At 34.7% G+C, this 24,561-nt stretch overlaps 1 protein-coding gene across 2 annotated transcripts; it reads right to left on the bottom strand.

Moving 5' to 3' along the window:
- Positions 1-1,322: 1,322 nt before the first annotated feature.
- On the bottom strand, positions 1,323-20,291 carry LOC125275516 (nuclear GTPase SLIP-GC-like). Of its 2 annotated transcripts, XM_048202517.1 has the most exons (23): positions 20,062-20,291; positions 17,094-18,845; positions 16,542-16,750; positions 15,990-16,044; positions 15,740-15,828; positions 15,509-15,550; positions 15,367-15,423; positions 10,765-10,873; positions 10,451-10,682; positions 10,184-10,363; positions 7,975-8,169; positions 7,457-7,635; positions 6,803-6,842; positions 5,038-5,121; positions 4,849-4,939; positions 4,626-4,762; positions 4,346-4,519; positions 4,088-4,251; positions 3,655-3,784; positions 2,139-2,247; positions 1,925-2,058; positions 1,719-1,803; positions 1,323-1,572 (listed from the first exon to the last, which is right to left on the bottom strand). In XM_048202517.1, the coding sequence occupies exons 2-23, from the start codon at positions 18,812-18,814 to the stop codon at positions 1,517-1,519; spliced, it is 4,272 nt and encodes a 1,423-aa protein (XP_048058474.1). In that variant the 5' UTR covers positions 18,815-18,845; positions 20,062-20,291; the 3' UTR covers positions 1,323-1,516. The 2 variants fall into 2 exon arrangements, with proteins under 2 accessions (XP_048058474.1, XP_048058475.1); XM_048202518.1 differs by lacking the exon at positions 17,094-18,845 and having other exon boundaries at positions 20,062-20,283.
- Between the last annotated feature and the right edge of the window lie 4,270 nt (positions 20,292-24,561).

Raw genomic sequence — 24,561 nt, 5'->3', positions numbered from 1 at the left:
ATGTTTCCCCGTTTCGTTATTTGAAAGTGAACTAATCCTTTAAATCCCTTTCTGCCTTTTCTCTGCATCCTCCTACTCCTCCATGCCATCCTTCTTCTTCTGCTACTTCTCTTCCTCATCATCCTCTTCATTTTCATTCTCTCACCTCCCATCTACCACATCATTCTTTGTTCATCACTCTCATCTTTTATCTGCTTTTTTTTTCTTTTTTGTGGACTTTGGTTGGTTCACTAATCTGTTGTTAGTATTCATATTGATATTGATTTGTAAGTGACTATTTTTTATAAAGCTTTGGGACAATATATAGTGTACACTCCTTAAGGAAATCAGTCATAAACAAATGACTTTTGGATATTAAAGTGGGAAGGGAGAAAGCATTTTAACATTGAAAAACTTACACACTACTTTTAGTCATCACACATCATCAGTAGGCCATGCCACACATTTAATAAAAACTGAATGCATATCAGAAGGATTTTATTTAAAGATTACTCTTACTGTTTATGCACAAGCACAACTAGCACAGTTCATTTCAATCAGTTTCCTTAACATTAGTTAATGCATTAAGTATAAACTAAAAAATTGACATGTTTAACATTTACATGAATGTTAATTAAATGTTGTTTTTTTATAATTCATTCATATTTGTTTATGATACATTACCTTATGAACATATCAGATAAATCATTAACTAATATGAATTTAGACAACTTGAAATGGTGTATACAAAATAAATGATCCTCACCCTTTACTGCTACTCAGTGTGTATTAATGGATTTAGAATAAACACATTCACAGGTGAACTACAAGTAAGTTACAATATATGAAATGACATAGGATTCATTTTACTATTCTACTTTAGCCTATATTTAGTTGTATTCCTTAACAGCAATAGCATACACCAAATAAAAAATGAATATATATTCAGAATTTTTTCTTATGCGATTACTTACACAGTCAAAAGTTTGGTCCAACAATTTAGAAGAAGATTGGAAATCTTAAAAAACTTTAAGAATATGGTTTATCATACAAATGTGACCCTGGACAACAAAACCAATCATAAGGGTCAGTTTTTTAAAATTGTGATTTATACATCATCTGAAAGCTGAATAAATAAGCTTTCCATTTATGTATGGTTTCTTAGGATAGGATATCAATATTTGGCCGACTATTTGAAAATCTGGAATCTGAGGGTGCAAAAAAATCAAAATATTGAGAAAATCGCCTTTAAAATTGTCCAAATGAAGTCCTTTAATGCATATCCACTCACAAAAATAATTTTTTGATATTTTTACAGTAGGAATTTACAAAATATCTTCATGGAACATGATTTTTACTTGGCTTAAAAGAAAAATCAATAATTTTGATCCATACAATGTATCGTTGGCTATTGCTACAAATATACCCATGCAACTTATTACAGGTTTTGTGGTCCAGGGTCACAAATGCTTTTATCCTGAAATAACTGAAAATGCTGAGATGCTGTTTCTCTTGTCCTCATTTTTAAATGATGATTTCAGTCAGATAGCTGCTTTGACAGTTTCTCCAGCTTGTTAATCTCTCTGGAGACATCTAGAAAAGACATATTACTGGGTCTTAAGCCTGAGTTTGAAGTATATTTGTGATTATTTAAACAGGGCCATGATTCAGAATAATCACTCAAGCAATTTACTATGCATCAGATCAGTTCTAAAAAATGTTATTTAATACTCTTTTACCCATCAGGGTGGTTTTGCTGGTTTGAGGAAATGAGCGTTCCACTGATCCCTTTAGCTCATTTTCTAAGGTCTTGCATATATAGCACTTCAGAAAGAAACAACAAAAATGAGATAGTATTATATTGTTGGTAAATATCTTCAGAAAGGATCAGTAAAGGATATATATATAGGTTCAAATAATACTGGGAATTTGTGAAATACAATACCTTTAAGAGCATGAACTCATTCAGCACTTTCATTTGTGCATTTTTATACATGTTGTATTTTTCCAATTCAATTGTTGCCATTATTATGTTTTCCCTCTTCTCCATGGCTTTATTTCCTTTCAACTTTGCAGCTTCTGTATTAGGCAACATTTAATGTTCATTAATATTCTTTAACATAGGCAATACAAACATCGAATGTCTCTGAGAGCCTTACGTTCATAGCCAGTAGTCATTTGATTCTGAATTGTTGTTTGAATTGATGAGTAGATTTCCTTCTTTCTATAAACAACTTCTCTTTTGAGCGCTGCCTTCACTCTGGTTTCCTTTAAAGGTTAAAGCAGATACAATTATTATTATTAGGGGCCAAGCACCGAAGGTGCTTAGGCACCTATTGTATCTGTTGGCGTTCTTTTTGCCCATAGAATCGCTTGCGGGAAAGTTGTGAAATTTGGCACACAGTTAGAGGACAGTCTGACCTTTGTCCATAGCAAATTTGGAGTCTCTAACTCAATCCCTCTAGCGCCACCAGCTGTCCAAAGTTGCACTTATGTTTATGCTAATAACTTTTGAACCATAAGGGCTAGAAACAAAATTCTCTCTGATTTCCTCTGATTCCTCGGGTCAAGATGATTCGAATGCACCATATGACGTCATTTAACGTCATGAAAATTTTTCCGCCATTTTGAATTTTCTGAAAAACCTATTTTTTCGAACTCCTCCTAGGCCGTTACTTTGATTTTCACGAATATTGAACCAGATCATCTTCAGACCATGCCGACAAAATTTTATGGAATTCAAGTTGATTCCTCAAACCGTTTTCGAAAAAGATTCAAACTAATTGTACGTAGTGCTTGCGAAAATGGACATAAAGCTGTATCTCCGCAACGCTTTATTCAGACCAAACTTCGTACATGTCATCACAAGTATGACCTGAGGCATCATGCAGTGTTTCGGCACAGCGCCACCTACTGGGGTGCAGAGATATGAAAATGGTCATTTTTGCTTATAACTTCTGATGGGTTTGTCCAAAAATCATACATTTGGTCTTGTTAGATTCGGGGCATCACGTTGAGTCGATTGATATCCAATTTTACCAATTTTACCATTTTACCATATATTTTTACCATAATAAGTTATGGATTTCAAGTTGATATATCAAACAGTTTTCGTATACCTGAGCAAAGAATTTGAGCTGCGATGCAAAAACAACTCTTGAAGCTGTATCTCTGCAATGCTTTGACATATTGACACCAAACTTTGCAAATATCATTGTCACGTCACTCTGACCATACCACAACAATTTGGACACAGCGCCACCTATTGGTCAAAAGTGATGAACCAGTAAATCCTCATTTTTGATCATTTTTCAGTTCTTTTGCCTAAAATGATCTTAATAGGTCTTTAATTGCTCACTGTTACAGTTAGTATAATGCTCCCAGCAATGTTGGCTAGCTTCTTGTGCCGTTTTTGTGCTTGGCCCCGTAATTGCTGCTTGCAGCTATATTTATTATTATTATTATTATTATTATTAATAAATGTATTAGTAAGTATAAATGCCATGATCAACGTTGAGACTCAACAATGTTTTTGTTGTTGTTTTTTTTGTTTTGTTTTGTTTTGAAAGAGATTTGTTATAAAGGCAATTTGTTGCATGCTTGATTAAGCATAGAGTTACCTGTAAATAGATGATGTACTATAAATGAATGGAAGTAAAAATAAAGACAACTCGCCTCTGTTTTGATGAAGTTTTCCATGTGGTATAGCATGGAAGATGGTAAGTAATCAGTGCCACTCTGGATGATACTGAATTTAGCAATTTGTTCTTGCACTGATATCCCTGTTTTGATATTGGCATCATTCCTGTAGTAATAAGAGCAATAAACAAAAAACAATAACACAAAAAGTAGAATTTAAATGAGACATGAACAAATGGGTACTAATAAGTCAAATATAGTCATCCTATACCCTTTCAGGTCATCTGCATTATTGTCTTAAAGGCCTTTGAATATCATGAGTTGAGTCAGTCAGAATATATTTGTATACATTTCTATACCACTAGCTGATGTACATGTGCTTATATATTTCAATACATGCAACACTGTACATTGTTTTTGTTGTTGTCATCTGAAGGTATAGTGTATAGGTAATGACAGCAGAACATACGGAAAAATAGAATTAAACTCCTTATCGATGTTGTCATGCATGTGTTTGGCCAAGATCATGTTTAGATCTAGGGGTGCATCCCAGTTTTTTGGCCAATAGCATCCTTTATTCTTGTATAATGCTTGAAGGGTTTTATGGAATCCCCTTTTATCATCAGGTGCAACCTTATTTAGAGTGAAAAAAAGAAAAAACAATCAGTTATAAGAATGTTTTTTTTTTTTTTTCAAACATCAACATTTTTACACACAACACACTTACAGATGCCATCATTGACTTTGTGGTTTTAACACACAGTTCCACAGATTCCTCTACTCCTTTTGTGAGACATTCATCCAAAATCTTATAAGACGAGTCAAAATGATGATCCAAATCATTCAGTGCCTTTACTAGGCTCTCCTCCAAATCTTTATGGACTATATATTTTATCTCTGCCTAAAAAATAAAATAAAATAAAAAATTGCAAGGAATTACTGACTAAACATACTGACTGATTTCTGAAGACATTTGAAAGTAAAATATCAGTAATTCTGACTCATACCATATTTACATCTGTATCCAGTTGGACACTCTGGATCAAGGACAAAACTCCTTTTGCTTTATTGATATAATCTCTGGTCAGTTGTCGGTTAATGCTCCTGTTAGTGTTCTTCAGAACATCCTGCAGCTTTGGGATTTCTACAGATAAATGCAAAAATATTTGAATGAACAGAGAGTAATAAGACACGTAAACAAACTTTTGTTTTCTAATTGTACGTCATTACCTGTTTTAATAGGATCCAGATGTGGATTTTTCTCTAAGTAGCCCTTGGAGCTGACAGTGAAAACATCAGTGATGAATCTCGCTTTTAAATTCTAAATAAGAATAAGAATAAGAATAAGAATAAGAATAAGCATAAGCATAAGCATAAGCATAAACATAAGAATGAGAATATGGGATTTCATATATATACCATGATTTCAAGATTTTCAAACTTCTTTTTCACATTTTCCTTTGCACACTTGTTCCTATGAAGTATGCACTCTGTTTTCAGGTTCTGAAAAAAATGATGATACAAATAAGATGAAGTACCTGTTATCTGATTCATTGGATGATAGTAAGCAAGATAACTATCTAAACTAGTTGGAAATGTAAAATTAGCCTGTGAGTCAGATCAGGGATTTCTGGATTTTTGCAGAGCAATCCATTGTTAATTCTTAGGAAAACAGCAACTGTTGTATTTAAGTTGTGTGATTGTTACCAAGCCCAGCAAACGATTAATTCTGGAATGTACCTATCTATGGTGAAGACTGCCTCTACAGAAGTAGATTAATACCTACTTCATCATCGCAAGTTTGCCCCTGCATGTTTAGATGACAAGGAGAGAGGAGCAATACAGGATGGGACTACAGAATGTGGTTATTTCATTTATATTTGACAATGTGAATGTCTCAGTTAAGCATTATTTGTTTGTATGCAGTACATTTCACTGTGGATTCTTTGGTAAATCAGTCGCAATTTCAGTATCAGTTTCGCAATTTTGCCATCAGGCTTTTATGATATGGACTCGACAGTAATGCAACAACATGTAAGTAACCATGTTAATTCTAATGTCTGATCTGTGACCAGTGATTTCTGATATATATATATATATATATATATATAAAATGATCCATGTAGAGTCAGATTTTCTTTGTCTATGTGTCAGTAAATCAAACCAGTGATTGACTTAACGATCAACTTCACATTGTTCCTTTTAGTAGGATGAAAATAATCTGTTGTTTAAACTGTAATTAAATGATATATAGAAAAAGCAATCAAAGAACGCTCCCTTTGCAATCGCTGGAGCTGTCAATCAAACAGTGCAAATTTATCAGTGACTGAGTTCTGGACTCTCGCCAAAACTCCTTTTAGAATCAACAAATCTCTTATTACCATTGTGTTTGCACTGTTAGTTATGATGAAAGCATTTGTTAGTGTGCAAAAAATTGAGTTGCAATGACGAGATCACTGCATTTTGCGTGTACTCAACTTGTCTGTGATCAGCTACAATGCTTGTCACTGCAACCTTTCATGCCACAATCTAAATATAATGTAATAATCAACACTATTCATGATGAGTTAACCTTGAGAGCTTTAATAGTAAAAATGTGCTCCACTGTTCCACATGTAATGCTTATTTCATATGCAAAGATGTTAGCAATTTGCAGCAGTGGGCTTTTACAATGAATTCTCACAGCAGACACGCCACTTTAAACAGAGCGTTTAAATCAGAGGGCTAAAATCAGGGTAGGAAAAATGCCTTTGATTTCTATTTTAGATGAAAAATACTAACATTATAAGTACACCACAGGAAACATTATAAAACAATAAAACAATGCAGTTCATGACCCCTTTAAAGTTTTCATATTTTATTCAGCGGATTTTACAGAAATGACAGACAACAAGTGTCTTGCTGATTTTACAAAGAAAACCTTCTTCACTTGAAAAATTAAGTGAAGAAAAAAAAAAAGTATGGTTACACTTTATTTTAAGGTGTCATTGTTACAGTGTAATTATATATAAGTACTAATATTACTTAACAGCATTTACTTACTATAGGTTTAATGTAAAGGATTAGGGTTTGGTTGAGGGCTAGTTGCATAGTACATGTTACATATGTAACAATGACACTGTAAAAATGAAGTGTTATCAAAATTGTAATAAGAACTAAAGTTTTCTTAGAAGAGAGAGATTACCTTGTCTAAAGGTATTTGGTCTCCAGAGTGTCCAAGAGATCTAAATTAAATAAATAAAATACATTAGTTAATTTTAAAAGAAGTAAAAATTAAAAATAATTCTTAGAAAATGTTAAAGTCCACCTGTAATTAATAATTTTATTTCTTAAAACTAATCTTTTATCACCAAAATGACATATTTGAATGGGGGTTTTTTTCCCGTGGGGAAAAAAAAAAAAAAATCTTTATGCCTTAAAATAGCTTGAATGTAACTCTACACCCTTGCTTCATTTAGTATACATGGAACCATGAATATGATAATTAGACCTGCCTCCACTCACTCGCACAAGCTCAGATATCCACTCGGTCAACTTACTGAGCTAAATCTACCCAATTTTTCATATCAACAGAAAAAATATACCAGGATAACCTGGCTTCTTTTGAGACTCCCTTGTGCGGTCAGTGTTTCTGAAACCGTCTTTAGATCACTGCAGTTTTAAAGAGAAAATACTCAGCAATGGTGTTGACTTATGAATTTGCTCATGCTTTTACAAACAACACATAGACATATAAACAACCTTAAAAACTTGATTTTCACCACAGGGGGACTTTAATATGTTTATTATGTTGAAAAAAATATTGAAAGAGTATTGACAAAGATCTCTTTATCCTAACCTTAGGTATTCTGTTGGATTAATGTTATCAGTTCTGGTACAGATGAAGTTGATGTTTTTGCATTCTCCACCTGGTCCCAAGTCTTGAATGCAGTGCTTTAAAATCCCCCAGGGGTCTGTTTCAGTGATTGCTCGCTTGATGCCACTAACAATCCACACAGAAGAGCACTCTCTCAGTGTCTATGGAATTAGAAAGATAAAAACAAAATAAAATATGTACATATCTGGGAAACCTTTACTATCATGAAATGGACATTATTTTCTCATGAATGCTGCAAGCTTAAGCTGATTATTTGTAATGACAGTTTGTAGTCTGTCACAGAAAGCTGTCATGGCTTCAGAAGACTAAGTTCTTTGAAACACTTTTACAATACTTTTACAGTGCACCTTTTGTGCCCTTTTTAAAGCTTGAAAGCTTCAGTCCTCATTCATTATAACTGCATGAAAAAGAGCAGTCAGTGCAGTAATTCTTCAAAATCCTACTTTTATCTAACAGAACAAATTGAATGTAGTGTTTACAGATTTCCACATGTCATCTCTTATCTTGTTGCAGTCTCCAGTTCCAGGAATATCAACAAGAACAATGTGTTCCAGGAGTTCTTGACAGTTTGGAATCTTGATCTTCACACTCTTTACAAGTGGCCAGTACCAGCCACCAGGACTCGACTCACTATGTTGTATGTAACGTGCAACATCCCTGGAAAATTCAGAGACCTGTTGAAGTAAATAAGTTTTTTTGTTGTTTGTTGTTGTTTGTTTTTTTAACAAAAATTCAATAAGCATAATATTAATATCTGTTGTAAATGAACTCAAGATGCATCACTCGTATTGTTTTGAATGAGCGAAAGTGCAACGCGCAATATGGTGGAATAAGTCCCGCCTTTTCTTCGGAAAAGTCATCGCGTCACTATAGCGGTCGTTAGAAGCTCCGGTTCCTATAAAAACAGTCAGGCACAAGAGACGCGCATTTAGGGCATTTAGCTTGATCCAGCCTGAAAAATACAGTTTTTTGTCATGATTTGACCATTTAGAAACAAAATTTATGAGACAGTTGTCAGATTTCATTGGTGATTTCAAACATGAAATTTAATCGAAAGCTTGGCAAACAGCTTTGGAGAATTTGATGTTTCCCCATTCAAAGAGATAGGATCTGCACTTGAATGCCCGAGAGGCATTTCAAAGATGGCCGCCGAGTGAAATTACTTGAAATTACAGTGTTATAAGGTTTTTAAAGCTCCAGTCACATGAATGTGTGTTTTCTCTAAATGCTATTTTGTATGTTGGTGTGAAACATCTAATTCACATCCCACATTCGAATAATTGTTGTGAATTTTCCAAATAGTATCATCGTATTTTTACTATAGCTGTTGTAACAAAGGCCAGCTAGTACGAGCTGTGTGAGTAAAACCTCACTCTCATTAGGGCTGGGCGATATATCGCATGCGATTGTCACGCGCATTTCGTCAGTAAAGCCGGTTCCCTGATTACCGCTAAATCGCCATCACCTGCTTTCAAATGGCGCGGCATTTAATAGGCAGAACCGTAGTTCACTGATAAGCCACGCAATATCGCATTCATTATCGAAGGCGATTCATCTGCGATATGAACGCGATATTGCGTGGCTTATCAGTGAACTACGGCTCTGTCTATTAAATGCCGCTCCATTTGAAAGCAGGTGATGGTGATTTAGCGGTAATCAGGGAACCGGCTTTACTGACGAAATGCGCGTGACAATTGCATGCGATATAATCGCCCAGCCCTAACTCCCATGGCCTCATGAAGTGCACTATTAACTGACGTTAGAGCCTGTGGTCTTTAGTGTCCTTAGGGGCTTTTGCACCGAATAGATCTAGGATCTCAGTTATAGAAACTAAGTAAGAACACCAGATGTACTCGTTACATCAGAAGAAGAATGGCATCTACACTAATATTAGTCTCTCTGTTTATCCCGAGGTTTAGCGTAATCAGCCGTATCCGGGCCGTATCCAGATCAGATGGAGCACCTGCACCTAGACACGACCACAACGCATCCCTGAAGTGTTAGCAGAGATTGTGTCAACAAGATTCCCAACCAGTGGCACAGATTCCCAACAAATAATCCCATACCGGCGTGATGAATACTCTCTTCAACTAGATGGAACTAGAATAAATATTTTGACTGTTGTGATCCCAATTGGACTTATGACCTGTAACTCTGCCTGAATCATAATCACGCACTGTTCGCTGTCGGCCAGAAGAGAACACTGCAAAATCTGGGAACTATGAAAAGGTTCCTCCGGTGCGAAAGCCCCTCTTGTGAGCGCGCCCACCTCCCATACTAAAAATGCTGCTTCGAATTCCCGCTCGAAGAGGTGCAAGTAGAACCAGAGGGGTTATATTGTAGTATCAACAAGTGAACACAATGCATTCAGAGTCAACTATATAATGAAGACAGATTTTAACAAAAAAAATTTGGTTTTTGTTTGTTGGGTCTAAAAGTTCAAAAGGCAAAAGATCAAGATTGTCTGGTCAAAAGGCTTAGGTATAACTGTAATTTTTTACTTTAGCAATACTGGTGTAAATGTTCAATAGTTTTTGTTTGTTTGTTTGTTTTTTGTAGCTATGACATTAATCTATATGCCTAGACAGGAACTGACTTATTTTAAATCAAGCATAACCTGAGAAATATTTAGTGGACTATAAGTGTGACAACTAAGCCATGTGTCTGCTCCATGTATTTAGCCCTTACTTTAGAGTGTGAAATTGTTTTTGTTTTTGTTGACAAAACTGTTTCAATTTCAGCATATTTGTCATCTTTCTTAAGTTCCTCCACTGTTTTCATATCTGCACCCTGTCCATACACTGCAGTGATCCTTTCTTTAACAGTTCCGATACTTTTGTCAGTTAAAGCAATCTCATCTTCCCATTGCTGCAAAACAGAACAAACAAAACACTTTATCATCTTCAAAAAATGTAGATAGATAGATAGATAGATAGATAGATGTTAATGAGGAACCTCTTTGGAGATGAGTTCAATCTCTGCTATGTAGTTGGAGTCAGCCAGATTGGCTTCAACCTGAGTAACAGCAGATGTACAGGCACCAAAACTACCAGATGGCAGTAAATAATCTATTCCCAAGATTGCATTGAAGAGGGAGCTCTTTCCTTCTCCCGTCTTTCCAAAAACACCTATGGTTTCCTTTTTTCTGTTGTCTTTATCCATCTCGTCCATTGTTGTTATGGCATCTCTATATCATGACACAAATACATGTAACTGAACATTTAAGCTTAATAATTATACACATTTCACAAAATGGTTCATAAACTTACAAAATGTCGCTTGTCAGTATAGCTGTTGCTCTGTCTGTGTTGTTAATGTTTTGAATTCTAATTTTAACTTTTGTCATGATCTGTTTCGCCATCTTCAATTCGAACATATCTGTGTTCAGGAAAAGTATGAGAATTCATAATGAGATTGTTTAATTGCACACAAAATAGAGTACATTGCAAACTGATAAACATTGTACACTTAAGCAGTCTGGAGATGGTTGTAACACTTATTGTTTGTTTGTTTGTTTTGTTTTTTGGAGTATTTATCTCAAATATATCTTTGATATGCATTTCCAACATTTAGCTCCTACAAAATATTTTGAAACCATGTAAATTAATGTCAATTACAAAGAGTACTGTTTTTACAACCTGCCTGATATCGGTTCAATTTTGTACACGTTAATTTAATCAAATTTACAGTTTAGTCCAGTAAATCCATTAAATTTGTACACACAGACTTACAGCTTCTACTGTCAACTGAGGAGGATGGATATCATGTATGATAGTGATTTCATCTCTCTAGCTAATTTTAAAATGGTTAAACTGACAGTGTTACCCCTCATCATGTGTTACAACCATCCCTGGGCCTATACCATGAAGCCGGTTTAGGTGGCAAGCCATGTTTCAGTTTAGTTTGTGCCAACCCTGTGGCTCAGCTGTGTTTATTGCCATAATAACTTATGCTCCACGGCTGTAACATGTGTATTGTGTTTTTGGTGATGATTATTAGTTACTTTCTTTATCAAGGACTTTTAGGTTGCTCATCTTTGTTTCATGTTTCCTGTGTTTTCTGTTGCTGTTTGATCATTAGTTGCTATATTCATTATAACTGTGCATTTAAGTTCCTCTTGTGTTGCTGTTCAGTTGTCGGTTATTGTTATTTTTAAAGTCATAGTTTTGACTTGGTTTAAACTTCAAACCTCGGACCGATGTCATGGTTATATCATATCGTCGCTGCCCGATGAAACTCACGTATGTCCAAAACGGTTACTTTTCAGGAAGTGAAAAAAACACCGTATTTCAAAAGCAGTTGAATGTAGCGTTGTCATACTTGGTACGGCATCTTTACATGTAACCATATTCTTGCCAGTGTAATGATATAATCCACATTTGACCAAAATTGAGTTTAAATGGACATACGTGCATATTTTATAGTAACGGTGGTCCATACGCGTTCTTCCGATCATTAATTAGAATGGCCAAGTCGCGTTTCATATTGACAGATGAATACGCTCAGTTTATTAAATAGCCTACGTCTTAGTTTATTAAATACGCTTAGTTTATTTAATATTAATTATACATTTATTAAATGTCTCTTGCAAACTATGAAGGGACAATGAATCAATACACTGACATGGTAATGCTAGACAGATACTTTGTTTGCACAGTCCTACCGTAATTTTGTCACTTCTGGACGTACGTCTGGCGTCAGGGGGGAAACGTTTACTTGAGAACAGTTGTCAAAAACGTTTGCTGATACTTTACCTCACAGTATTATTCGGCTATCCAGTGCTGAGCTTCGATGAAACTTCACGAGACCGGCGAGATGCTTCCACAGGGCGGGAGATACGCTGCGTGATTGACAGCTTTGACACCAAATGGATATACGTGAAAATCAGATGACATGATTTCACAACTTTTCATTGGCCATTTAGATATGTGAATCATACTGTATACGGAAATGAACCTGGACATTCAATCCGTCGAAAAATCTCAAAATCGGCAAAATGGACATACGTGGTTTTCATTGGACAGCGACGATATGGAAATAGCCTAGTGGTTGAATGGTATTGTAACTGATAGGGAAACAGTGCGAGTTCTGCTGCAGAACAGTAGAATCTGTATCAGATTAAATATATACATTATTTCATTTATTTTTCCAAATATTATCAAAACTGAGCAAGTGGAGGGGGCAAGAAAATTAATTCAAGCGAAATCTTGCATTACACCATGTTGTGATGTGCTATTATGGAAATATGATCCCTAGAACAGCACCACCCTTAGGTAAATATGTACAGACAGAGCATAATTTACTGGACGTGTCATTATGATTTCATAGGTTCTCAGAAAAAAAAAAAAAAAAAAAAAAAAAAACGAGAACGTAGAGGGCTAAATTCGTTCTCTAGGAAATTGTACATTACAACATATTCTGAGGGTGGTGGTGCTCTGGGGGATCATATTTCCATAAGAACACATCAGAACATGTTCAATGAAAATTGTATACACTATTGTAATAAAATGTTGTGAATTCTTTGGGCTTAGTTGCTGTGTTTATAGCGTGTTGTTATGGGAAAAACGGATCCACGACAGTAACGTTCTGTCTATGTAACTTGTGAATAAATGCAAACATTCCCTAAAAACACCTATTAAAGACAGTCACTGCATCCCGATGTGGATACTAACCACCCTATCCGCCCTAAATAGTATTGAATATTACTAATGTCACCAGGGGCAGATTAAGGTGGTCAGGGGCCCCTAGGCAGCTCTTTGTTTTCACGCTTTCTATAGTATTTCTCGTGTCTGTGAGGGAAGTACGGTTCATGTTTGTTACGTGCTCAAGTTCACAGAGATGACAGAAGGGCAATGGACGTGACATTTTGAGTCAAAATTTGAAATATAAACTCTCAAAGAATGCATTTAATAACAACAAATTGAACCATCTATTTATATATTCATATTCCCTTACTAAAGGAGTCCAGACATTAGAAAAATGTCAGTCTATAAAATCGTTTTATATTTTAGATGAGGGAAATATACAGCGTTAAGGACATGACAAAAAAAGTCACCAAGTTTTAGGAATATATTTTTTTAGGAATTCTGTAAATTACACTGAGCAAACCAAAAGTAATATACAGCCCACCGAATGAAGAAGGGTTGGCTCTCCACAGAGCATAAACGTGTTCGCATTTATGAGGAAAAAAACAACGTGACAGTTGTTCTAGGTTACGGATGTGACCAGTCTGAAAGCGGCACAGAAGACTGCTTTAAAACTTTCAGAGACATCAAGCAGGCATTTAATCTAACAAATATTGAAATCTGGAATACCAGTATGTTCACTACTGATGTCACATTTTCATGTGCATGCACTCTATGAACTCAGGATCAAAAGCTGAGTTGACAGAGAAAGTTGATGATCAGTGTCATGGTACCAACAAAGTCTAATTGAATTGGTTTGGTTTTGTCAACTTGAAACTAATCTTGTAACCCTGAGTTTGTTTGACTACCATCATGGTATGGGCCCCTGGTATTTTTATATCAATAATTAGAGATAAGTACGGTGACAAGGAGGGGGCATGTTCGGTTCATTTAGTTTTGGCCACAACATATAAACTCGTGGGAATGTAATAATATGTCATGGTCATGAGATATTAATTTGTACGAACGTGATAATAAGTCATGGCCACAAGATCATTTTGTCGAGGTAACGACATCCTTATGTCGTGGCCTCGAGATCATATGGTGAGGGAACAATATATTTTTCTCTTAAATGTGTAAACAACCTGCGCAACCATAGCAAGAATTATCAGAAATGGTTAAGACTATAATAATATTTATTTTTAATTAAGAATGAAAAATAAGGGTGGAATTAAGGAATGATATTAACCTATATAACCTATATATGCAACATCAAAAAAAAAAGAGAGAGAGAGAGAGAGAGAAATTAATAAATGTATAGGCATAGGTATCGGCGAGTAGCCTACTAGAAAAAGTCTACTATATATATATATATATATATATATATATATATATATATATATATATATATATATATATATGTGTGTGTGTGTTAAATTCCCATAAATGAACTTCCTGTAAAATTCCCATGCGCCTATAAAATAAAATAAAATCATAAATAAAGCTTTCATAGGTTATACAAATAATAAACAAAATATTCTTTTAACATAGGCTATAGCCTATTAATAGTAACTTATTTTTTTTAACTTAATTCGAATGCTGTCACAGGCATGAGGGGCTACAAGTGAAAACAGTACTTTACAGTATTTACAGAATACAAACTTTAAGTAACATACAGAATGTTAATAAAAAGATATATGGGAAATGAAGGGGAAAATAAAGCAAATAAATTTACAAATGTAACTAATAATAATATAAAAATTAAATAAAAAATAAACGATCAGTGAATGGATTTAAAAGACTGTTGGATGGGATTAAATTGCTTAAAACATTTTAAATGATTAAAATGATTTAAACATTTATTGATAAACTTCATTTGAATGCTGTCTGAGCAACATCACACGCAATTATACAATATAATATGCACTATGTTAATATAATAATTTCTTAATTCTGTTCTTTTTCTAAATTAAAAATAAATATCATTATAGTCTTATCCATTTCTGATAATTCCAGGTTGCTGGTCCCGAAGGTTGTTTACACATATTTAACTCATGGCCACAAGAAAAATATATCATTCCCTCAACATACAACCTCAAGGCCACGACTTCACATCGCGTGGCCACAACATTTTTTTACGTTCCCACGAGTTTATATGTCATCATGGCCACAACAAAACTAAGTGAACCGAACATGTCCCCTCCCGGTCAACATAGATAAGAGATGGACATACTCAGAATTACTTGCCTGAATGTGGCTTTGCACTGGTATGTGAATCACATGATTCATGTTTTCTTTTAATGCCTGTCAGAGAAATCAAACACATCACTTTTGTTCTAAATCAAAAATTATATATATATTTTTTTTTTGGGAAGAAGAAATTTCATACCTTGGTTGACTATTATAGGCTGGATGTTTTGGGCCAAACTGCCTAAAGAAAAAAAAAAATCTGATTATTTCAATTATCCTACATTTAATTAACATATACCATGTATATGTTTGTCATCTAGTTAAGGTGAATTCCTTTCACCAAGTATGAAAAGTTATGATCGGAATTATGTTTAGGAGTGCAATGAAAAAAATACAATTTCTCATTTTAAATGATTACAAAATGACTTACCATCAGAAGAAATTCCTGACAGAGCAGATTGTGATGGTACAGAAGACAATGGAGATGTTTCTATTACTTGATGTTTTGGTTTGACTGGTCTGTTTACATAAAATAATATTATTAATAAATGACTATAATATGAAAGCACCAAATAGCCCATACTATGTATTGTTTTATTATGATATTATTATATTATGACACAGAAGTTTTATCATATTTTTCCAAATCTATTTGATTACAATACTACATTTTTACTTACTGTTCTGTCTGTTCACTCACTGCTGCTTGCTTTTCCTTGGCCTGCTCATAAGTGCCTACAATAAGATAAGAAAATATTATATTATCAAGAACTTGAGTCATAAAAGATGCCTGTTTTTTGTGTGGAAAAAAGAACACTAATTAGATGCACTTTCCACAAATAGGCTATTTTTATATTGAAATTTCTCAAATTAAACACCGTTGAACTATTGAAATATTTTGAATATTAGATCATAACGTGATAATGCAATAAATTGATAATATATTATCTATATATATATATATATATATATATATATATATATATATATATATATATATATAGGCTAATTTATTTTATATTTTCATTTAAATGGCCGATTACATTTACTTGCCTAGTGACATGAACCATGCTTAAGTGATAGATGAATTAGATGCTTTCTTCGAATTTCAGTTCAAAAATAAAAGTTGTAAATGTAAATATAATGTCATGTCTCCAGCCTTGTTGGACAACTTAAGCAAAAAGTGCAACAAATTACATGCAACATTTAAAAGAAGTTAAAGTAACTGTTACCATATTCTGCATGAAACAGAATAGCTAATTTCTCCCATGGTTTCTCTCCTGTTGAAGGCTCAATTCTATTCTGAACAGCTTCCAAGCATTTTATTGTTGATTTGAATGGAGGCCAGTAACATTGGTTCTTGTCTTCGCTTAACCAGTTTGATGCTACCACCATCACCTCATCTGAGTCTTGCAAGGTAACAACTGCATACATGGTCGTCCTGCAACAGATGAGTAAATACGTACGTAAGCAAGCAAGTAAACAAATAGTACATTTTTAAAAAAGTTGTACATTTGCCACTGAACACACTCAAAAAAAAATCTGAATATATTCAATATGGCTATGGTTGTTATAAAAAGTGCAAAATTTGTTCACTCTGAAATTTCCAACAAAAAGGAATGAATAGGTGAGACTAAAATACAATTTGTCCAATATGGGAACAATACAGGAACACACACACATTAAATGATGTGACTTCATTCCATTGGGTGTTCCTTGTCTGTTATAATAAAGTCCACCAAATATTATTAGTCATCTTCTTGATAATGATGTGTGATCCTCACCTTCCATCACTTTCCATTGATTTATCTTTTTCCTCATGTCCATTAGACCCATAATCACTCTCTTCACACACCTCACTCTCTGTATCACTTTCAGGACAATTTTGTTCTGCTGCTTCCATGACTTCATCCCAATCCTCACCTGAAGCCTTATCATGCACGCTACTTAGATGTAACGGTTTATGTCCTTTTCCACTAGATAATGTCTCAATATCATATTCTTCATTGGTCCTGTTCACCATAGCATTTACCTTATCTAGGTCCTCAGAAGGAATGCAAACTATCACACTTAGTTTGAAAACATGAATTGCATAATTGCTTAAATTCTTACATAGCTTTAAGGTGTAACATTTTAGTGTTGAAGTTATGAGTATTGGGGTCAAAGGGCAGCCCTGGCACAGCAAGTTGTCTTTCTGGGAAGAAAAATCCTCTGCATCTCTGAGGAGATTTTGCACAGTGAGAAAGTCCTGATAAAGGGTTGAATTTGACAGCTTTTGCTCCATCTCATCCTTAAGACAGCATAGAATTGTTTGAGTGCTGAGTGTTTTAGAAGTGATCATGATAGTAGCCGAATCTTTTAGCATCCCCTTTGACTCAGGCTTCAAGAAATCTTCTAGACGTCTTGCCAGAATAGTTGCGATGATGAGATAGTCAACATTAAAAAAGTGTTGACTATCATTATATGAACTTTTCAGAGATTCATTAAAATATGTCTCAGAGCAGTTAAATGCACCACTATGGATTCTGTCATAGAGTGTCTTAATGTACGGAATTATGACCTGAATGTTGTTTTTATAGAAGGAAACTGGGATGCCGTCTGGTCTCGGTGTGTCTGATACTTGAAGAGAATGTACAGCTGACACAATGTCAACTTCACTGACCGCATGTGAGCTTTCTTCACCCAGTGATGAACCCATCTCATCTGTCAAAAGATCATTTTTATGATTCAAAAGTTGGTAGATTGATTGTATCTGTGGATCATTCTGAAAAGGCATTGCGGGGATGTTGTTGATCTCTAAAGACACAGGGTGATGGTCTGTGATCTTTGAGTGCCTGATTTCACAACTACTGACACGCCACATACATTCTTCTGGAACAAAGAAGTAATCCAGCCTGGACACAGGACAATCTTTTATGTGGAATGTATAATCCTGCTTTTTGGGGTTCTTTCTTCTCCAGACATCAACCAGCTGAAGAGATTTTGTTAATTTCTCCACAAATGAGAGCAGTTTACTATGAGTTCTGTTCTTTATCATCTTGTAGGTAATCCATTTTTTGTCAGTAAATCTATTGAGAACTGTGTTGAAATCTCCACCAATCACCAGCAGCCCTGTGGTCATTGACTGAAGGTACCTTGAAAGATTATCAAGGGTTTTTGTGTCTTTTTCATGATTATAAACACTAACAAGAGTGTACAGCTGACCTTCCAGTTTACATTTTAACACAACATAAGCTCCACAGTTATCCTTTTCATCACTTATACATTCAAAATCTAGTCTTTTCCTCACTAGTATGGCTGTGCCCTTGCTAAAGGGGGTATATTTTGTGTAGAAAACATGCCACTCATTTTTTAGACCTTCTGTAATATTTTCCTTTCCTACTCCAATGTGCGTTTCCTGTAAGAAAACGACATCAGCATTTTGCAGTTCTTGAAATTTCTGATCTTTGTGTTGCTTAAGTCCATTAACATTCCAAGTGATGAAGTTTATGGTCTGTGAAGCCATTGACAGATCTGCTCTCACAGACCAAAGATTCCTGTCAAAACAAAGACTTTCATGATAGACATTTTATACAGAGCCGACCAGGGCACACAAATGCATTGCTCCAGCCCCCGAGCACCCACAGAAAAATACGAGATATTCTCCATTGATTTTAACCAATAAAAAATCGATTGGACACGATCTTTCAGACACGATCTTCACCCTTTTAATAGTTTATTTAAGGCCGTTTCTATGGCGATACTTTAATGGTAAACGTCGAGAGCGCATCCAAGTGATGCGCGAGCACAAATGGCTCTGCTCTCGATCAGATACATGCGCACGATCAAAACTCAACCTCTCCTTGCATCAGCGAGAACATGACTCGCGACAACATTCGTGAAAAGAATGTGCTTTTGGGTCGAAATGGTCATCTTGCTGCACGGATATAATGCAAATAAAATGAGTTGACGTTGATTTGAGTTAAATAAGAAGCGAACTAGCACTGAAACGTGTTGTTTTTGAAATCATGCTGAGAAACGTTGTGGCTCGTGTAAGTTAGTCTTCAGACATGCGCGTCAATCTATCGCTTGATTCTTCTTTCCAGGGAAATCACTAACAAAATGCACACAAACTTGTCCCTGCTCTTGATATAGCCTACAAACATTAATCAACTTCTTTGAACTCTATGAGGAAAAAAAACTATATGAGGGCAGATTCGAACCACTGATAATTAGAGCACGACCGGACCTCTATTAACAAAAACTCTGCCACAAGACCGGTTAGACAGGTTTTCATCTGCTTCTCCCTCAACTCCCTCACTTCCTGATTAACTGGGTGTTTGATTCTTACAGAGCGTCTCAATCAATAAACATAAATAGCAATATACAAAAAAAAATGTCTTTCACTGTCTCTTGTCACACTAAAAATGAAAAATAATAATAATAAATAGGGTAGAACAATAATAATAATAATTCAGTAAAATAACACAATAGTAGTAAATAATACAACACATCAGTCCTAGCTTGTAATGGTATAGCCCTTTTTAAGTAAATGCCTTTTAATAGGCTATTAGCATATCCCATGTGAGTGCCTTAAATTTCTTTATACAAATAGGCCTACCAATAATTTTTAACTTACGTTTATTTATTTTATTACAGACGTAGCATCGCTAACACAATTTAACCATAAATAACAAACAAATACGACATTAACTAACCGTTAGGTTTTTACATTTTAGCTAAGTTTAAGAATCATAATCTGAGAGGTGTTACCTTGTATTTCTCAGGATAAAGTCTGTAGAACAAGACACTGCCGTCGATTCAGCTATCAAGTTGAGCTCTGAACACTGACTCGGAGAGTTCTGACAATAGATCTGCCTGTACAAACTCAGCTTTTGGGTGTGGACTTCTTCCAATATCAAATGAATAATTCTGGGCACGTTCAAGCTTAAACCGGTGCGCAACGTTTTGTTACGTTTTCCGGGTTGAACGACATGTTTCCTGGAAACGGTGTGCAACGGGTTTGAGATACGTTTTCTCTTGTTTGGTGGGTGTGTCAGAAATGTCAGCCCAGTCAGCGGCAAGATGTAGGCTATATAAACCATTATTAAAAAGACAGCTCGCACAATGGGTATTAATGTAACATAGAAATACTATACTTATATATTTTGCTGTTGTATTGTGAAGTGACACTTTCATAAACTTTTCTATACTCCTCTGATTATATAATGGTAAATATTACAATATCATAGCACAACAACAGTGATCAGCAATAATGATAAGCCTAATACTCACAATAAAAATAATATAGATCAACACAGTCTCGGAGGTAAGAAGTGGATTATCCTTCACCTGAAATGTTTGTCTTTTCATGCTGAAATGCAAGGCAAATGTTGTAGCACAATAATTAGAAGTTTCCAAAAATCCTTTCACTCGATTGGGATGTTCTCTTTTATTCTGGACGGCAAGGGCAGTGACTGTAACATCGAGTGTATTTTGTAGTATTAAACACGACTTCATCAGGCTCCGAAAATTCTTCAAAAAGAACACATAGAATGGCCTTCTCAGCTGCCATAGTGTCAACACTTGCGTCATCAGAACAGGGTGTTCAACGCACCACCGTTTCCGTTTAAAAACCGTTTTGCAACGTTTTGTCAGGGCTGAACGCAGCCACTGTGTGCTAAGCAAAGAAAAGATAAAAAATAAAAATAAAAATAAAAAATGATTCTGAAGTTTTATTTGACTACATACAGTATTGTACTAAATGTATTATTATTGTATCTTTATTTAGATTAGACTCAGCTTAAGTCCACCAAAATGCAATACAGATTTCAGGAATAATTAAAGTAAAAAGGAAGTGAAAACAAAGGGACACAATGTTCTATTTGCCCTGCAGGCCAGATGAAAATCTAAATCTAAAGACCAGGCTTCATTGACGATGAAGGATTCAGGTCTGTTAGGTAAATGAAGTGAGATGAAATGTACTGAGACACAAGCAAGAACTCCCCAAAAATGTTCCCACTCAAATGAGGGAAAAATATTTCATTCAAATGAATACGACTTTTTCAAAAGAAAAATATGAGCTATAGGCCTATTATCGATTTGTTTTGTTATTTGGAAAATTGTATATTCATTAAACTAAATGGAGTGGAAACGCAGGACTGCTGCTGGGCGCCGGTGTTTCAATGGAACGTTCTATTGACTGTCGCTTCTTGTTAGTGTATATTCTTTGACTGCATGTTTTTTGCCATGCCTCCGGGCTGCCTACAAGTAGTCTTAAAACTATAGACTGTATTAAAATAAAACACAAAGTTATTCTTTTTTGTCCTGTTTCATTATTAAATATAAAATCGAAAGAAAAAAAAGATCTTTAAACTGGCTGAGTTTGTTTTTGTTTTGTTTTTTTTTGTTTTTTTCTAAAAGCATTTAACGTTTGGAAAAGGTTACATCCAGTACATATATTTAATATTTTTTAACATTTGTGACTGTTGTGGAATGTGTTGGTGATTGTTTTTCTTTGTTCTAACCTGGGGCCGTTCTTCGTACGTCGCTAACTCAGTTAGCTGGATTTGATTGTTGACGATTTGGCATGATCTTGGATCGTTTGGTTCTTCGAAGCTCCTCCTAGACTTGCTGTCATAGCAACAGGTCAGTAAGCTCAAACCTGCTCGGGAGCAGGCTTATTTCATGTAAACAGGATTAGATTGCATATTTTTAAGCGGAGGTGATGTTTAAAGTCTGTCCCAGCCTCTGCTACTTTCCCACAGGAGTACCCTAATGTAAACCAGGGACAATAATAATGATTTAAAAATAAATTTGCAAATAACACTATAATGCCGTGTAGTGTCATAATATAGACACCGACAGTTTTACTCTGTGAGAGATTCATTCGTGAGGGAATGATTACGTAATATTTTTTTTTTTTTTGGGAGTTTTACACACATGATGTACAGATGTCTACGCCATACATGCATTTGTGCATTTGAACCGCGACATATATTATGGGAGTGGCTTGATGAAGCGCAGGAGATGCAGATAACTTGATCTTGACCCTTAAGAAACTTTAATTAATGCTGTCAAATATGCTTCAAAGGTAAATTAGTTGCTAATTACAACATTGAAATAAAAAATTGAATGTACAAATAATAGAAATTGTGAATATAGCCTAACCCAGCAAGCAATAGCCGTCATTTCACCGTCTCGGTTAACTATAGACCCGATATAGTCCGGCTATGTGTAACCCACTTTTAGCCAAAATAATCTTTCATTTGGTTACATGTCGTTTTTGCCAAAATAACTTGCGAGTTGTATGTTATTGCATCATGTAAGTGAAGTCAACAGTGATTACAAGGTGTTTGGTTTCACATCTATGACATGTTATATTGTGTAGGCTGTGCGTAGCCACGATTTAGCTCATAGTCAGACCGGCTATTTGTAGCCCACCTATAGTCAATCCTGATTTATTGTAGTTTTTGGACAGGAAGTGCTTGAGATGGTTGATATCTCATCATGTTCGCAATGTCAATGATTTCTACAAGATTTAAGTGGCATTTCATGACATGGTCTATATGTAGTCACGATTTAGCTCTGAATTGGATAGGCTATGTGTAGTCTGCTTTTAGTCCACCCGGCGAAATCGAGGCAATTTATAGTCTAGTTTTTACGGCTTGGCTATAGCCCTGATTCAGACCAGCAATGAGTGTAACCAAAATAGTGTTAAGTCATTTTCGACCACAAAGCTTGTGGGATTCTTGATATACTTGCATTTATACATTTATATGCAAGTATAATATACATTTATATGCAAGTATATATTTGAAACAGCATATTTTTGCTGTCACACAATCCTACATTCTACGATATCATATATATATATATATATATATATATATATATATATATATATATATATATATATATATATATATATATCAGGGTATAGCCAAGCCATATATTAATTATAATTATATACCACACACATATATGACTGTATTTAATTTTAAGTTAAATAAAAATTTACAATTCTCAACCGCTAGATGGCAACTGTGGCTCTACTGAGACATGACCACTGGCAACGCGAGACTTGAACGCTGACTCTCGATCACTGTTGCCAGATCTCGCGATAAACATTTCCGCATTTTACAACTGTTGGAGACGGAGAGCAAGCAACAGCAAATGTTAAAGCATTCTCTTCTTTCCTGCTTTTGGTCTTGTAAGTATCTGTGTTTTTCATTTTGACATGTGTTTATTATTTATGTACATTATGTGTAGGAACCGTGACATTTTAGCGGGTAACAGTGCAGACTCAGAGTAAAACGTGGTTAGATTAACATAAACGCACATGTACTGTATTGTTTCCTTGTGCCCTAAAACTCTGTAATTATCTAAATACTAGGGGTAAACATGAAACCTGTGCACCCTACTATTATTTGTTATGGAAGCCTTGTATATCTTTTAATCTTTTGATCATTATGAAATAAAAATATGAGTTTTTGATTTGGCAAGGCAAGTTTATTTTGTATAGCACATTTCAACAACAATGTTCAAGGTAATTCAGAGTGCTTTTCATAAAACATGGAATTTATGGAACTGAAAATTAATCAGGTTGTTTTATAAACCAAAAAAATATTGTTAACATTTTTTATTTAACTTTTTTTTTGTCAATGTTATATATTTTTATTGTTACACGTTGTAATTTTCTTTTAATGTTTATTTGTATTGTATTTGTAAAATTAATTTTTTTTTATCATTGTGCATTATCTTGAGTTCTTTTTCTAAATAAAACCTTTTATATTTAATTTGTTTGGACGGATTGTCATTAATGAGAACCTGTTATATTTAAGTGAAAAGAATCATTTAGCCATTATTTAGTTGTCTATTGCATGTATAGATGTAATCATTCATTAGTAGTGTAATTGATGACTAGTCTATTTTCAGGTTATAGATAGACGTCTATTAGATTTCACTGACAGCCCCAATTTTGCCTTATTTTAGCCTAGACCCGTATTAACCGTCTTTTAAACATAAATATGTAGCTGTCTAATAGTCGTCTAATTGATGACTAGTCTACTCTTGGGTTATGGTTAGATGTCTATTAGATTTTCACTGACAGCCCAAATTCAGCCTTATTTTAGCCTAGATCCATATTCACCGTCTATTAGACATATATATGTAGTCGTCTAATAGTCGTCTAATTGATGACTAGTCTATTTTTGGGTTATGGTTAGACGTCTATTAGATTTTCACTGACAGCCCAAATTTTGCCTGGTTTTA

This window comes from Megalobrama amblycephala, linkage group LG9, assembly GCF_018812025.1.
Source record: "Megalobrama amblycephala isolate DHTTF-2021 linkage group LG9, ASM1881202v1, whole genome shotgun sequence".
NCBI lineage: Eukaryota > Metazoa > Chordata > Actinopteri > Cypriniformes > Xenocyprididae > Megalobrama > Megalobrama amblycephala.
The sequence above is the reverse complement of the archived record's forward strand: the minus strand, read 5'-3'. Positions and strand labels throughout refer to the sequence as shown.

Excerpts from the sequence above, each read along its gene's own strand:
- LOC125275516 (XM_048202517.1), bottom strand. The coding sequence starts at position 18,814 with ATGGCTTCACAGACCATAAACTTCATCACTTGGAATGTTAATGGACTT. Across the intron at positions 15,424-15,508 it reads GCCTATAATAGTCAACCAAG|GCATTAAAAGAAAACATGAA; the intron begins GTATGAAATTTC and ends TTTCTCTGACAG. Across the intron at positions 10,683-10,764 it reads ATACTGACAAGCGACATTTT|AGATGCCATAACAACAATGG; the intron begins GTAAGTTTATGA and ends GTCATGATATAG.